General features: G+C 42.2%; 1 protein-coding gene across 5 annotated transcripts in view; it reads left to right on the top strand.

Moving 5' to 3' along the window:
- LOC102380336 (protocadherin-11 X-linked-like) overlaps window positions 1-16,401 on the top strand; it is a 611,220-nt gene that overhangs the window by 92,153 nt on the left and 502,666 nt on the right. For all 5 annotated transcript variants that reach the window (XM_006027939.3, XM_025209272.1, XM_025209270.1 and 2 more), the window contains exon 2: window positions 6,787-7,370. In XM_006027939.3, the coding sequence (XP_006028001.1) occupies window positions 6,831-7,370 (540 nt within the window). In that variant the 5' untranslated portion in view covers window positions 6,787-6,830. The remainder of the gene's footprint in view (window positions 1-6,786; window positions 7,371-16,401) is intronic.

Genomic DNA, 16,401 nt, shown 5'->3' with positions numbered 1-16,401 from the left:
AATTAATTGAACTTTGTTTAACTACTCCAGAAACAGTGAAGAGGGATTTTAAAGGGGTACCATTAGAAGCATTCAATTCCATTTCATGGCTGCTATTTTTCCTCATTTTCAAGGCTTTTAATAGTAGTTCAGAAATGGACTACCATATAGAAGCCTTGAAAATGATGGGAGCTAGGCAGTGTGGGGGCTATAAATATTATAGCAGAGGTTCTCAATCAGGGTGCCATGAGACACTTTCAAGGGTGCTATGGTGCAGGTTCCTCCACTGCAGCAACCAGGTGGTATTGCTCAATAAACCTAAAGCACTTAGACACACTTGCTGCAGCCTTTTCTGGTTGCACCCCCACAATCCTCAGAGAAACAAACGTGTGTAGGGCAGGTGGAACTATTCTAACACCTCTGTTTCTGGGAGGAGCCTGGAGGAGCCAGACTGAGAAGGGCTGGAGCAAGAGCAGGCCTGTCTGTTGGCTTAAATTTATCTGGCTGTGCACTGAGGCATGGAGGGTAGTTGCACCTGACTGCAGTGCTGGCAGCACCCTAATTATGAACAACTGAGGTAAACTGAGACAGAACAGCAGCAGTTCTCAACTAGGGATGCTAGTCAATTTAAAAGATAGAGAGGTGCCGTGACTCGTAAGAGTCCCCTAATTTTCAAGATACCCAATACCAGTCCCAAAATCATTATGTCACGGCGGGATCCTGCAGGAGGGCCGTGATCTCCTTAAGGTCCCTCTCACAGTGTCAAGGCCGGCCCAAGGACACCCTCTTCTTCTCGCCCGCCACGTCTTTGATGTTCAGTATATGTTGGGAGGCTGCCTTATACCGCCTTGGGCACAGCGTATCGGGACCTTTGTCCCCGCAGTTTTCCCGGACTCTTGTGATCTCCCCGTATGATGGGTGCTACTCAGACACCCTAGCCTTATGGGCTACGCGTGGCTCCTACCAACCCCTAATACCATGCCCCAAGCCTCGCAGATGTACTGGACGTTGGACTGTCAAAATACCTGCCCGCTCTCCCGGGCCTTCTCTAGTGCTGCTCCCTTCTCTGGGGCCTTCTCTACATAGGGCTTGCCGTGTCCACCTGGGGCTTCCCAAAATGCTGCCCCCCTTCCTGGGGTTCGTCACGCCCACACTGGGCCTTCTCAATCGTGCCTCCTCTCTGGGGTCTCAGTGCCCTTTCTGGGCCTCCTCTAAAAGTGTTGTCCCGCTCAGGGACCCTTGCCCGCTTTGGGACTCTATATCGAGCCTCTGGTCTTTCAGGCCCACCATGCTGCTTCCCCTTTTCCTAGATGCTGTACCGCTATCCCCTTTTCCTGGGGACCACCGCAGCACCCTGTCCTTTTCTTGGGCGCACCGTGCTGCTAACCCCTTTTCCTGGGGTCCATTGCAGCACCCTGCCCTTTCCTTGGGTTTTCTGCAGTGCTAGCCTGTTACCGGGCTCCTCCCATAGTGCCCCCCTCAGGCTCCTCCCATAGTGCCCCCCTCAGGCTCTTTCTGGGCCTAGGGTCTCTGCACCCCACATCGCTGCGCCCTGACTGGCGCCTGGATCCCCACGCTACTGTGGGTCTCCTATGAGTGCGCTGTGCCCTCACTCGGGCGCTGGGTCCCCCCCCACCCTTCTGGGGGTCCCTATGAGGCCTCCTCCAGCCCCTTATAGCCTCACCCTTGCCACCAGTCTTTCAACATGACAACAACAGCACAAAACAAGCCCCTAGGCTATAACTTAACATAAGCCGCCTGGCTATAACTCAACATCATTGCAGTCTCCAGAGCCACTTCCCTTCAGTCTGCTTAAGCGGTACTCACATCCTTGCCCCTGCCCCTGCCCCTGCCCCTGCCCCTGCCCCTGCCCCTGCCCCTGCCCCTCTGGCTGCTAGCAGGAAACTGCTAGCTTGGCTTCAGCCCTGGGCTTTATAAGGGCCAGGCCCTGCCTCCTACAGGCAGCTGATTCTCATTAGTTGCTCCGGCAACCCACACCTGTACTTCCTAATCACCACTAGGACTCCTTATGCACTGCCAGAGCTTCTCCTCTGGCAGTTTTCCCCTCTCTAGGAGCGGGGCAGTGAGGTGCGCCGCGACACATTAGAAATATTGAAAGTTAGGAGTGTTAGTCAATTTCAGGCTGTTAATATTCCACACAGTTGTTTGTACCTGAGGAGTATTTTTTACATTAAGATTTGGTAAGTGCGTACTTCAGCTTCATCAGTTGATCAGTTTGAGGCTGCTCATAAAGAAAGTACCCGGTAATCCCATTCAGGTTATAACATAAGGATATAGTTTTGGGTAAAAGAATGTATGCATCGCTGGGTGCATCTACATGTGAAATTAACATGCCTGAATAAACTCCAGTGCAGTTTGCACCAGAGTTTATTGCTCCCAGGCACTGCATTTATGTGTGTGCCTGGGACCACAGCACATGGAGCTAGGTAGGAGTAGCCCCAGCTAGTAGGAGACCTGCGGGGTCAGCCTTCCAGACCAGGGCTGCTCCCTCCAGCTCAATGTGCTGTGGAGGGGTTGCCTGGGGCACAAGGGTTCTTCAGTGTGGGACTAGCTGGCAGGCAGTCCCTGCATTGAAGCACCCGCATGCCCTGGCTAGCCCCATCAGTGTTTACATGTGTGTTGTGGCTTGTACTTAAGTTTACAAGTACCAATCTACAGGAGAGTTAATTAGTTTACTTCAGCCTAATAGGGCTGCATGGGTGGATGCTGAGACTTCACTGTGGAACTAATTAGGCAACTCTGTAGTAAATATCTCATGTAGATGTACCCTCCAAGTCCTTATTTTGTGCTGCATTTTACATATAAATTTAATCCTAAAATGCTTTACATCTTTAAATCATCTTGAATAAAGAGTAAAATCAGAAGAGCAAGGGAGGAAAGATAATTTTTAATACAAACATTGGAAATATATGAAATAGGGTTCATATGGTCCATATCCCTTGTAAATCACTGGCTGGTATAAACTGGAGAAGTTGAATTAAGAAAAAAAAAAAAAAGTAGAACGTGAATTTAGAAAAAAATTGTCCCAGGTATATGGAACTGTCAAGATTAGACTTTTGAACCAAGAGAAGTTAAATTTTATAATGCTGCATTTTATTGCACATGAAGAGTTGTCTGCATTTTCTTATTTCTTTTTCCTGTAAAGTACTCTCTTGGAGAGATTAATTTATATTTAACTATAAATTATCTCCTTTCTTTCTCAGCAAGTGTAGAGTTTTCATGAATCTGAATTGGAATAGGCTGAATTCAGAAAACGAGCTGAAGAATGTGGAATGTTCTCCCCCTTCTCTTGCAGACTCATATTTATCCTGTTCAAATAGCAGTTCCATAAAATGAGTTATTAGTGCATATCAAAGCAGTTAAGAAACAGTACTAGTTCACTTGCAGTCAAATCTGATCAGATTTAGAATAATTTAATCAAGCAAAAAATGTCTAATACTTGTCTAATAATGTCTAATTCCAAAAAATACATGAAGGTTAGCCTGTCAGAGGGTAAAATCAACCCTTAAACATTTCTTAACCAAAGAAGAATGAAATAACAATTCCCATTGAAGTTACCAGCCAGTATCCAATATAGATAGACATTGTGGAAAAGCGCTAGGCATTTACAGGACTAAGCCTATTAAAAGCCCACCTTGGTTAGGGACAGACGTTACACATAAGCCAGTTTAAGTGATTAGAAACTGGTTTAAATCTGTAACAGAACAGACATTCAGTGCACATAAACCACTTTGAAAATGGCTGAAACCTGTTTGAGATAAACCTGGTTAACTGATTTGGGTCAAACCAGTTTACAAAATGTGTGTCCCAGACCCCTTGCTGGTTTAAGTTAAATCAGATTCCCCCAGCATCCCAGCAAGCCCCCTGGGCTGGGCCGGGCCGGGCTCTCTGGTCCAAAGCAGGGCTGGACCCTCCCCTCTGCTCCCTGGCTAGAGCTCTAGCAGAGACTTGTAGACACAGCAGGGTCTGCTGGCTTTCCCATGTCCCCCTGACCCCTCCTCTACTTAAGCAGGGATCCTTTCCTCCTCTCTCCCACAGCACGGACCATAGCCAGCATGTGGTATGCTAACTAATCCTGAGATGCGTCTGTGTAAGGCAGATAGGACAGTGCTTTTTGGAGCTAATCAGTTGGTCAGCTAGTAATGTCCCTGCATTCCTTCTTTTGGAAAACAGCTGTTTAAGAAGAACTTGAACTAATGAGCGAGGTTTTATTTTCTGATGGGGTGCTAAATGCTGATAACAGAGCTGATAAATGCTCTGTTATCAAGAGTGTCCTGCTGGGGCCTGACCATGCCTCCTTCAGCTCAACACTGCAAGGGGAAGGAGGGCTGTTGTAGTGCCCCCCCCCCCCCTTCTAACCTTAGCCACTGCAGGCATGTGCCGGCATTTTTTCAGTCCAGAAGGGATGTCTGTGCAGTTACAAATTGATTTAATAAATGTTATAGATTTCATAGACATTAGGACTGGAAGAGAATGATGCAAGATGATCAGGTCCAACTCACTGCCCAAAGGGCAGGGAGTCAGCTGGGGTCAGATATCCCCGGTGAGATAATCATCCAAATGTTTCTTGAACGTGTCCAGAGTAGGTGCCTGCACCACTTCTGGGGACAGTCTATTCCAGACTCTGGAGACTTGGACAGTAAAGAAGTTTTTCCTTATGTCCAACCTAAAACAATCTTCCAGCAGTTTGTGACTGTTAGACCTTGTCTTCCCTAGGGGTGCCCTGGTGAACAGATGATCTCCCAGATTCTGATTCACACCCTTGATATACTTATAGGCTGCCACCAAGTTCCCCCTGAGCCTATGCTTTTCCCATGCCTCTCAGCCTTTCCTCATATGGCCTGCTCTCTTGACTTCTGATCATGCATGTGGCTCTCCTCTGGACTCTCTCAAGCTTCTTCACGTCCTTTCCAAAGTGTGGAGCCCAGAACTGGACACAGTACTCCAGCTGTAACCTCACCAAGGCCAAATAAAGTGGAAGGATGACATCCTGGGTCTTGCCTGAGATGCATTGGTAGATGCAAGCCAGGGTTTTATTTGCTTAGCCTAGTCAGGTTAGACTAACCTGCAAAGATTGAATCAATTCAGGCTCAGGCTTTTTTGAATATTTGTCCCTAGCCCTTGTTGTTATGAAATAGTTCAGATTATAACAACTGCTCCTAAAATTGTTTCCATTTTGACATGAGAACCATTGCAGATGAGCACTCAGGTAAGCAGACCGAGCGCTCTTGTGATTTGTTATTGTGATCCAGTGTTACTGAAGAGTTTTATTTACCTCAGAGTGTTTGGACCTAGGCCCCTTCTTATTTAAAAACTATTTGTAAATTTTGTTACTAGCTGGAGTCTCTGTTCATTTTTCTCTAAGTTATTTGGCATTCTTTTGAGCAGTTTTCCTAGCATGTGTTTCTTAGTGTTTAAAACCGTCATATAGTTTTATTAGCACAAAAACTAGAGGCAGATTACAGAGACAAAACTTAGTCTCCTGTGATTTGTGGGCCGCTCTACACATGCAGATAAAAGCACAAAGAGATATAATGCACAAGTCACACAATTGCGCCTCCTCTTATGCCACATGTGCTTGGCAGGAGGTGCGATTGTAGGATCATGTATTAGGTCCCATCACTCCTTATTGAATGCCCAGGGGGAGCCCTAGATCATGATGACCTTGGCTGCAGGTGGGGGGATGGCACCAGGAATGCTGCCAGTGCTGCCAGACTTATCAACAGCAGGGCACACAGCAGGAAGAACACCGCCACCACTGTGAGGCTTGCAGCGGTGGCAGCGTTTTCTCCACTGCCTCTGCTGTGAGTCCTGCAGCTGAAGACACAGCCCCCTACTGTGAGCCCTGCAGTCAATGAGTCTCACAGCAACAGCAGCATTCCTGGTGCTGCCCCTGTTGCGAGCCCCGCACCTTATGAGGTTTGTGGGGGGCAGCATTCTCCCTGCTGCAAACTTGAGGGGGGGGTGAGTGTGGGGATGCCTCCTGCCACTGAGAGCCTTGTCAACTTCAGGGATTGCAGCAGGTGGTGCATCCTTGTGGCTGGGATGCACCACCTGCTGCAAACCCTCAATTGATGGGGCTCCCAGCCACAGGGGAGCACTTGGCCACAAGTTCAATTAATGGTGTGGTTAGAACAAGCTATAGAGCTATACATTTTGAGTGTGGAATAACTTTGTAGCTTATTGCTTGTTTTAACACACCTTTAATTGGTTCACTGTGTAACTGGGTCACAACTTTAAGGCATGATTAACTGATTAACCAGTTAATCATGCCTTAAGTGTAATGTGTAGAGGAGTCCACAGATGCCCATAGACAGAAGTGATTCAGAAGCAGAACAGGAAGTGCTGCGCAGCTAATGGCTGCTTGCATACCATGTACTGTGGTGGACTTGAGAATGTCTGAGCTCCTCCAGGAGGGCACATCAAAGACTTGCAGGTGGGAGATAAATGAGTGCCAACAGAGCAGGGCGTGCTTTAGAGGGGAAGGTTTGTTTTCAGAAGGTTGATTACAAATGTCTGTTGAAGAGGCCCTTGAATTTTGGTGGATCCAGTCTTAAAAATTTGAGGGTACAAAAATGCAGCTGTAAGAGATTATCCACTTTACTACCATTTAGTTGATATGACATTGTTCAGAGTAAGATATAAAGTTTGATTGACCTAGTTTTGCAGCAGTTTTCCAATTACTTGGCTCATGAAAGGCTAAATTTCCTTTTGCATTCGTTGCATTTGACTGGCGTACTGTTGTATGGCTTTTTAATATTTTTTTCCCTTTCCTCTCTTTTCCAGCTGCCCTTGGTGTTCTGTAAGAATACTCATTAGCCATTCTGGAAATGGACTTGCTGTCTGGAACCTACCTCTTGGCAGTCTTATTTGCCTGTATTGTATATCAGTCTGGTGCTCAGGAGAAGAATTATACAGTGAGGGAAGAACTGCCAGAAAATGTCCTGATTGGCAATTTGCTCAAGGATCTCAACTTGACGTTGGACCCAGATGTTCCTCTTTCATCTCCTCTTCAGTTTAAGCTTGTGTATAAGACTGGAGATGTACCATTAGTGCGGGTAGAGGAAAACACTGGTGAGATTTTCACTACTGCTAACCGTATAGACCGGGAGAAGCTGTGCTCTGGAATCTTTAGTGAGAACCGCTGCTTTTATGAAGTGGAGGTAGCTGTTCTGCCCGATGAAGTCTTCAGATTGGTCAAGATCAGATTCCTGATAGAGGATATCAATGACAATGCTCCTCTCTTTCCCGCAACCGTTATTAACATCTCCATCCCTAAAACCCCAGCCATTAATTCCCGGTACTCTGTCCCTTCTGCTATTGATCCTGACATTGGAGTGAATGGGATTCAACATTATGAACTTCTTAAGGTGGGTTTCTTTAATTTTTCTTCAACACCATTTCCCTTTTTGTCAGTACTAGTCACAAACTCAGCCTATCTTCACCCAGCTCATTGGAATGTAGATTTGTAATATATTGTTGTATAGCTATACACTGGAGGTAATTGTCTCCAAATGTTATTGGATTACGTTGCAGCACACCACACCATCACTTTGTGGAGTGTGTGCATCTAAATGATCATCTCTTATGTAGTAGCATGATGCACATTCATGGCTGTTTAAATTATTCACCCACCTTTTAAATGATATACAACTGGCAAAAAGGTGTTTCTGAACCATCAAGCTGGGTATCTTTGCCAATAAGAGCATGACAGACTCATGAGTAACAGCAGCGTATAGTGGACTGAATTCTGCCTATTTGCATTCTTGATATGAGCAGTAGAAGCTTAGCTTAGAAGAATGCTTTTTCTTTATAGTAGACATGATGCAATCTGGGCTCTCCATTACATTGCTGTAAAACTCAATTGATATCAAGGGCATTATTCCTGATTTGTATTGGTACAGATCAAGGCAGAATGAATACATCAGGAAAGCAATAAGATCAGATTCTCAGCTAATGTATATCAGCATAGCTGCTGGCAACAGAGCTATGGCAATTTGCACTTGTTCAAGATTTGGCTTCTATAAAGGGTGGTACAAAAAGGTTTCAAAACTCATCAGTTTTACATGTCTGTCAAGGTGAAGCTGTCCCTCTTTGGGCAGTGTGTTTTTAATATTCATATATTAACATTTGCATGGTGCATAAGAGAAGCCATGGCAGGAAAGAGCAACATGGAACAGAAAAAAGAAAAAGATCTGATACCCATGAACACTTCCCTCCATTGGGCTGACTCAGGCTATTTTTGCAATGTTTAGGTAGGCATATTGGAGGGGAGGGGTGTAATTATTCACAGAGACAACTGTAACAATGTCAGTTTGCTTGCAACAAGCAGAGCATTTGACATTACATGTCAGAATGTACTAAAAGAACAATCTTTTCTCTTTCCCAGTCTGGCAAATAAAGAGAGAATGGGCTGTAATGGAAACAAATGTGAGATAAGAGAGTGGAAAGATAAAATGTAAAGGTATGAAAATAGCTGAGAGAGAGGTTTGTGGCCACCATAAAAGACAGTTGGCTGTGGACAGAATTGTTTGACACATGTTGCTCTCAAGTGAAGATTTCCCTTTTTGTGAAAGGCGCCACTTTGTGAGTGCCCTTCCCTGGAGAGTCTAAAAATTATAATTAAATAGTTACATTCTTAAATTCTGGACTAGTATGCAAGGGGTGAAAATGTTTGAGTACTCCCTTTAAGGATTTTGATATTATCTGTTCAGATTTCACATAACTCCCTGAGCAACCTAAGTCACCAGCCATCTTCTGCAAGAATATATAATGTACATGGGCCTTGCATCACTTGGTTGGCATATTACCTAAGAAACGCTGGGCACATCTACATGTTCATTAGTGTGCTTTAGGTAATGCACATTAAACCTAGTACCTACACATTAGCTGAAGAGCACATTTTTTGTGATGCTTTAATGCACATTAAGTGCACATGTAGACAGTCCCACTGATACCAGTACTTGTCAGCCATTTAGTAAAAATAAAATGCCATCTAATTTTTGCTGTTTAAAATTGTTTGTTGTCTAATTTTCCTTACTGAGTAATGGCCACTAGGCCTCCCTCATTCAGAGAGGGATTTGAACCTGCATCTCCTGCTTCCCAACAAAGAGATCTAACCACCAAATCCCAGGTCAGACATCAACTAGAGTCCACCTCTTGAAGCTGATCCACTGCATCTTACATTTATCCAATTAATATTAAACAGCACTGGAGCAGTTTCTGCAATGCTGGGAACAATTACACAAGGCCACCTCTCTGTAGTATCCATATTTCTGAACTCTTTCTTCTAGATTATTCCTAACCTGTGGCCTAGTGGTGGTTGCAGCACTTTGTTAGAAATTGAGACAGAAAGGTTCAGGTTCAGATCCTCTGTGGGACTTCCGTTCCCTGGGAAAGGGAAGAAAGGGTAGCAGGGAAAAAAAAGCAAAATGAGTTAATGTTGGCCAAAGGGGCATACAAAGGACTTTTATAACTATACAATGGGGACAAAAAAGAATTACTAGAGCAGTTGTAGATTCATTAATGAATGACAAGTAGCTGACTCTAAAATGGCTAAGTGAATTCATTGCTTAAAAAATGTACTCCAGAAAACCAAACCACAGCCTTCCCTCCTAGTTCTCCTGACTGATTGTTTGTAAGGAAAATAAAAGGAGAACATCTGGTGAACTTAGAAGTAATAAAGATCTTGACAAAAAAGGAAAAAAAAATGTTAAATTAGGCAGTATAGTTGCTTAGTATACCAAGAATTCTCTGGCAAACTTATTGAACTATGGCAGATTTTGAAAAAAGTCATATGGATACAGTTTCATTGCATGAGTATCCCATATTAGAACTATTCCCAATATTCTTTAAATTATTTAAATGGAAAAAAATGTGGTCCCTGCTTTTAAAAGGACGATAAGATCTGTCCCAGCAATTAGTATTTAGTAGACTTGTTTCTGCTCTCAACTTTAGCTGTACAATTCTATACATTACAAGGAAAATACATGTTGTGTGCAAAAGCTTAAGAGATTAGTTTGTCCCAAGAAATCCAACTTTAATTTTAAATAATGTCTTTAAAGGAAAAAAAAAAAAAAACACCTTTAAGGAGGTGCATGGTAACAGAGCTGTGAACAAAAAGCAGCACTGAATAAAGACTGAGTTAAAAGAATAAATTATTTCAGAAATATTATAGGTTTTATCTTGCAGTTTTAGAATTAGTGTTAACCATTGACTTAAGCAAGATGTTTGCCTGAATAACAGCCATGGAACTAGATCCACAAATTACTTATTTGATCTGACTGAGGTCAGAACGATTTGATCAGTATGCTGTTGTCTAATGGGTCTAACAATAGTGATGAAAAAGGAGTTAAGTGCAACAGATCCTCAATCCTGGGGAAAGTTCCTGACGCAAAGGGGATTTCTGGGTAGAAAGCCATGTGTTCCACTTCTGTGTCCTCCACAGATGCAGCATCTGGCACAGGCAGTATCCTAGTATAGATAATCTCTGGCTTGAGGAGGAAGGAGCAAGCGGAGAGTATCATGGGTAACTTTCAATGCTCCTGGCATGAAGGCTTGAAGAGGTCACAGAAAGTTCCTGAAGTAGAGGCATAGGGAGTGGGAGCTGGAGTGAGGATAGAGGAATACATAAAACCCCTGATGTGCAATGCATTTAACCTTGAGAAACAAGAGTGTGCATGTACTGTAACAGAATGGAAGTGCTATTCTTTTTTTAATAAACAGTGACATACTGGCAATTCATTAGTAACACAAGCTCCTGAACAAGCCCTTTACTGACATTTCACTTTTTAATAAGTTTACCTAAGTCTTACTTGGTGTCTCTCCAAGTACAGAGTTCATTTATGGTGTTATAAGGCAATTATTATCAATGATGTTTATTTATGAACCAACATAAAATTCACATTCAAAATTCATCAAACTGCTTAGAGGCCTTTTAATATGTTTTCAGCTAGTTCTTATTTTGTTTGGAAGTGAGACAGCTTTAACATATTTCAGCATTATCCGCTTTCCTTTAGGCTTAGTCAAAGGCATACAATACCTGTAATTACCTTTAAAATAAAGCAATTATGTCATTGTATCTCTGCAGGTGTGGGAAAAGGACCGCCATAACTGTTATATTCTAATTCATTAGAATGTTGCAAAAATACATCATTAGTCTGTTACAAAATAATTTTAAAATATGGCAACCCACAATGCATTTTCAATACAATACTACAAATGGTTTATCACCATTTTATTCTATTGCTCCTATTAAAAACTGTGTTGGTAACTAATTATATAGTTTTAAATAGGGGAAAAATATGTTTATCCCTGTTCTTGCAGCAAATTGAATACAAGCACAGGGGAAGTCTCTTGTGGAATCCATGGCAGGATTGAGATGGTTACTCGTAATATAGGATTCAGCAAACCTAACATTTTGCATAGCAATATTTATAATGATTCCGTTTCATGCTGTTAACAGTTTCCAGCTAACATCCAGCCCATCTTGCCTGTCTATCATTACAAAATTCTAGTATGTACCTCAGTTGGAAGGAACTTCTACTAAGTAGCTGAATGATTCACTGTAAAACATATTCAAACTTTGTAACTGACTCTGCTTCAACTGTACAGTGTTTGAAGTGTCTGAACTCTAGCAGGCAGTTCCACCTAATCTTTGTGTTACTTCCTCTGGCATCTCTTAGGGCTTATAGAGAGGACAGATGGGAGAAATAGTGTCTGAGTTACAGAATAGGCTGGTTTTACATTTACATAAAGGACCAGAACATAGTAAAACAAATGACATCAAGATAACTTAATAGTATATTTACTGAGTTCTATCTAAGAGACTGTTTGTAGGTTATGAAGATTTTTTTCCTAACTCTGTAAATACAGTAGCAATTGCAGGTATATAGTGCTAATTGCAGTATATGGGTTTTCAATAGCATGGCATATTTTAAAATAGTGTCGCTGTAATCCTGTATAATATGTTAGATTCTATTTTCTTAACAAAGAAAGGTTTCAGGAAGAACACACATATGCAAGTCATTTATTGCTATTAGTCAAAGGATTTGTTTTTCTATTGCAGTTACAGAATTATCTAAGTGTGCACAACACTTTTGCAAGAACAGGTCTTTGCTTTGAGAAAATTACAGACCAGTTTACATGAATACAGCGCATACAGTACTTAAAAGACAGCAGACATAACTGCAAGGTGGGAGGGATATGATAGCTTCCAAAAAGAGCTGTGATTTAAGAATACATTTAATGGAGGAGAAAAAGGGGACATGCAGAGAATGAGAAGATACTACAGGCACAGAAGGTGTGCATGATGAAGGCACAAAGCTGAGAGCTAGAGGAGGTAGAGAGCAGCTACAAGGGATGGTGCAAAGGCTCAGAGAGAATTTATAGGACACAAAGGTAGAGATTAAAGAGTTATGTAAAGCTTTGAGGAGGAGGAGGTAGACCTCTGGCAGGATAAGGAAGATGAGAAGAAACAAGGGAAGGGATTCAAGAGGTGGGATGACATTGTCAAAGCAGCAGGAGACCAAAATATAATGTGAAGCATTAATGAGTTGCAGTTACTGTGGCTAGAGACAGATATTACACATAAACTGGTTTAAGTGATCAGAAACTGGTTAAAACCTGTAACGGAACAGATATTCAATGCATATAAACCTGTTTCAAAATGACTAAAACCGGTTTGAGATAAACCTGGTTCAATGTAGTGTCAGACTTAACTGATTTGGCTCAAACCAATTTATGCAATGTCTGTCCTAGACCCCTTGCTGGTTTAAGATAAACCAGACACCCCCGGCATTCCAGCATGCTCTCTGGGCAGAGCAGGGCGCTCTGCTTCACAGCAGAGTTGGCCCTACCCCTCTGCTCCCTGGCTGGAGCTCCAGCAGAGACTTGCAGACACAGCAGGGTCTGCCTGGCTTCCCCCTGCCCTATTCCTGACTTCTTGCTGCTTAAGTGGGAATCCCTCCCTCCCATCTCCCACATCACAGACTCCACTTGGTATGCTAGCGAATGCTGAGAGGTGTCTGTCTGTCTGTCTGTCTGTCTCTCTCTAATTTCACTGGGATAGGCAGACAGAACAGTGACTACTTAGGGCTACTTGGAGCTATTCAACAGGTCAGCTGGTAAGCTGTTTAAGAAGAGTTTAAAGTAATGGAGAGAACCTATTCTTTTGCTGATGAGGTGATAGTCACTGTTATCAGCCCCCTTCTGGCTCGCTCGCTTGTCAGTTTGCTGCAGGCAGTATAAAGAAGCAGGGAGAGGGAGATTGAAAAGCTCCATATCATCAACAGATGCATGCATTGCATACCACCTTCCCCCCGTTCCCCACTTGCCCAGAGTGCTAGCAGGGGGCTGGGGGCTGGCAACACTCCCGCCCCTTGAGCAACCAGCAGGGAAGAGCCTGGGACTGTGCAGGCAGACCTCCCTAATCAGAGGTCCTGTGAGAGCCTGGCCATGACCCCCTCAGCTCAGCACTGTGCAGTGGAAGGGAGGGATGCTCTAGCATCCCCCGGCTTGTAACCTGAGCTGCTGCAGGCCTGTGCCTGAAGTCCAGAGAGAATGTCTATCCAGTTGCAACCAGTTCATCATAGCCAGATTAGATTAATCTGGAAAGATTGAATCAATTCTTGAATGTTTGTCCCTAGCCTGTGGGTCTAAAGACCATTGCTATAATTTGAAAAAGGCATTTCTTAACATTTTCTGCTTATGCTAGAAATCCAAGGAAGGAAGAAGAAAACCTTTTCCGCTTTTTGGATATATCAAATATGAATTTGTTAATTTGTATTTTAAGTTCAGTTTCTTGCAGTAAGGATTCCTGAACTGGGAAAAAGATTACATTATTCTGATAGGTCATTGCACAGTTATACATGGGGTAGGTATAAAAATCAGGAGCTTGTGCTTTAACCCTAGTGCAGGTACAGGCTGAGAGCTGTATTGGCAAAAAAAAAGACTTCATATACTGACCTCTAGACATGATTATTAATAACTGCAGAGGCCGGCATGTCTAGTTTACTCTAAAATGATCCCAGAATCTGGGGTTTGGTTGTAGGTGAAAAAATATAGTGGTGTTAAAGATTTGAATAGTATTTGGTATCCAGCATGGGAGAATAAGATGAAGGACATAAAGAACCATGCCGTTGCCATCTTGTGTAGATTTTATGCATATGTCAGAATAGAAGAAGATATCTCTTTCTTAATGCCTTAATACACAGCTCTGCTTTGCAATAAGTAGTTGCACAGGCTATGTAATCTGTGCAGTAGGTACTCAGTCTACTGGTAGGTCTTCACTGCTTTGTTACTTGGAAGTTGCCTTTAATCCACTTCCTATCCACAAATAAAACTTTTCACCTTTAATTGTGGTGGAACTATCAATTTAAGTTAGCTGAACCTGCTGGGGACAAGTGCTATTTTCACTCAAACTTGTAAACCAACTAATTGCAGTGAGGGCACAGGTAAAATTACTTGACTACTTCAATGCTTTCCCGCTGTTCCACCCTGTATGCCAGAAAGGACTGACAAGTTTTCCCCCATTTCACTGGGAAAGAATCACTATGATGCCCAGTTTATTATTTATGATTTGTATTGATTTTATAAAAAATGTAATAACAATAATCAGAATACAAAAATCAGAATCAAGGATTGATATAGATGTAGATATCTAAAATGATCCCAGAATCTGGGGTTTGGTTGTAGGTGAAAAAATATAGTGGTGTTAAAGATTTGTCTAAGATCAACTGTTAATGTTTGAATATTGTCAATCACTCATTTCCACAGGGATTCTGAAATCCGGATACCTAGGTCTTCTTTCCCCTTTAGTCAGTCTGTATCAGTTCTATTCTGTGACATTATGTATTCATAGAGTAATGGTGCAGAATGGGGAAGAAAAGCAGATTTCAAGGCCAAAAATAATATACCTAGAATTTTTGCCTCACCTAAAGCCTCAAGTCCAGACTGATTTTCTAATACTTGATGCAACTGCATATACTGCCATTCAACTCTTTTTGGAAGGTCAGGTTCATTACAAAACTAAAAACAAACAAACAAAAAAACCCCGATTTAACACAATTTCCTAGTGGAAGATGTTCTACATGAACAATACCCTTACTCATCCACTTTCTTCAGATCAGTTTGTTGAACCCATGCTTGAAAAAGGGTTTGTCACAAGTAGAGACATTCCAAAGTAATGAAGGATGAAACATCAGTAAGCTTGCCAAATTTGTCCAAGATGTTTAGGCTGCAAAGATTGTAGAGATTAGAGAATTAGGAAGATGGTGGCAAATAGAGCTTATTACGGTTGGAAGGAGAGATGTAAGTGCCTGTTCAATTTCCATGCATATCACAGAGTTATCAGTCATATCAGTCATTCAATATCTAGCCTGACTTACTGAGAAGAACTGTAATATTGTTGAAAGCTTGGAAGATTATAGTTGGCCCTTTCAATAGGTAGCTGCATCTTTTTAAATGGAAGTTGAGCTCTTGTATCTTCTACCCACAGAGCAGAAACCTGTTGAACAGTTGGCTCAGTATGGTCCAACTTACCTAAAAGTAGATTTTATGGACAGAGGGGCACACGCTCTGTCAATGACAGGATCCAAACATTCATACCAGTCTCCCCTCAAACTATAAAGGTATTTCTGAAATTCAGAGCACTTAACAAAAAAGAATATTAAAGTGTTTGAAGGTCTGCATTGGAATCGTAGACACATTGTGAAGTAATAATGAAATCCATAATTTTAACATTTGCAAGAACAAATCTACTCTCTGGATCATCAGTTATGTCAATCAAATGGGGGCATAATTTTTATGTACTAATAAAGAAACTCCATGTGACTTTGTGTTGTAAAAATTAGAGTTTGCTAACACTGTGCAATTATGCTCTCATTTTTGAGATTCTTCTACTGGCAGATGAGTTTCTTGGAGCATAGCAAAATCAGCCCTCCATTTTGGAAGAAAATATACTTTTTTTCAGTAGGACTGGTAAGCCCTTAGCATTCTAAGATGCACACTGAATATGATTGGCCATTCTTAGTGATTTTATCATTTTTTATATATAGCTGGCAATTTGTCATGTTCCTTAAATCAAATGTACATTTGTCTGCATACTGCTATAGTTTATAATATTGATATTCTCTCATGTATTTAGAGCTCATATCAACATACACTTGCAAGCACACTCTTAAAAAGATCATGGGGGTGGGAAAGAAAGGAAAATAAAACAACAAAATCAAGTACAAGACATTTTAAATTTGCTGCTGATATTTTGCAAACTATGACTGCCAGGTCTCTATTACTCAGCAACAATAAAGACAAAGATATTAACATTCATAGATTCATAGATGTTAGGGTCGGAAGGGACCTCAATAGATCATCGAGTCCGACCCCCTGCATAAGCAGGAAAGA

This window comes from Alligator sinensis, unplaced genomic scaffold (assembly GCF_000455745.1).
Source record: "Alligator sinensis unplaced genomic scaffold, ASM45574v1 scaffold1075_1, whole genome shotgun sequence".
Classification (NCBI taxonomy): domain Eukaryota; kingdom Metazoa; phylum Chordata; order Crocodylia; family Alligatoridae; genus Alligator; species Alligator sinensis.
This window is presented reverse-complemented; position numbering and strand designations above follow the sequence as displayed.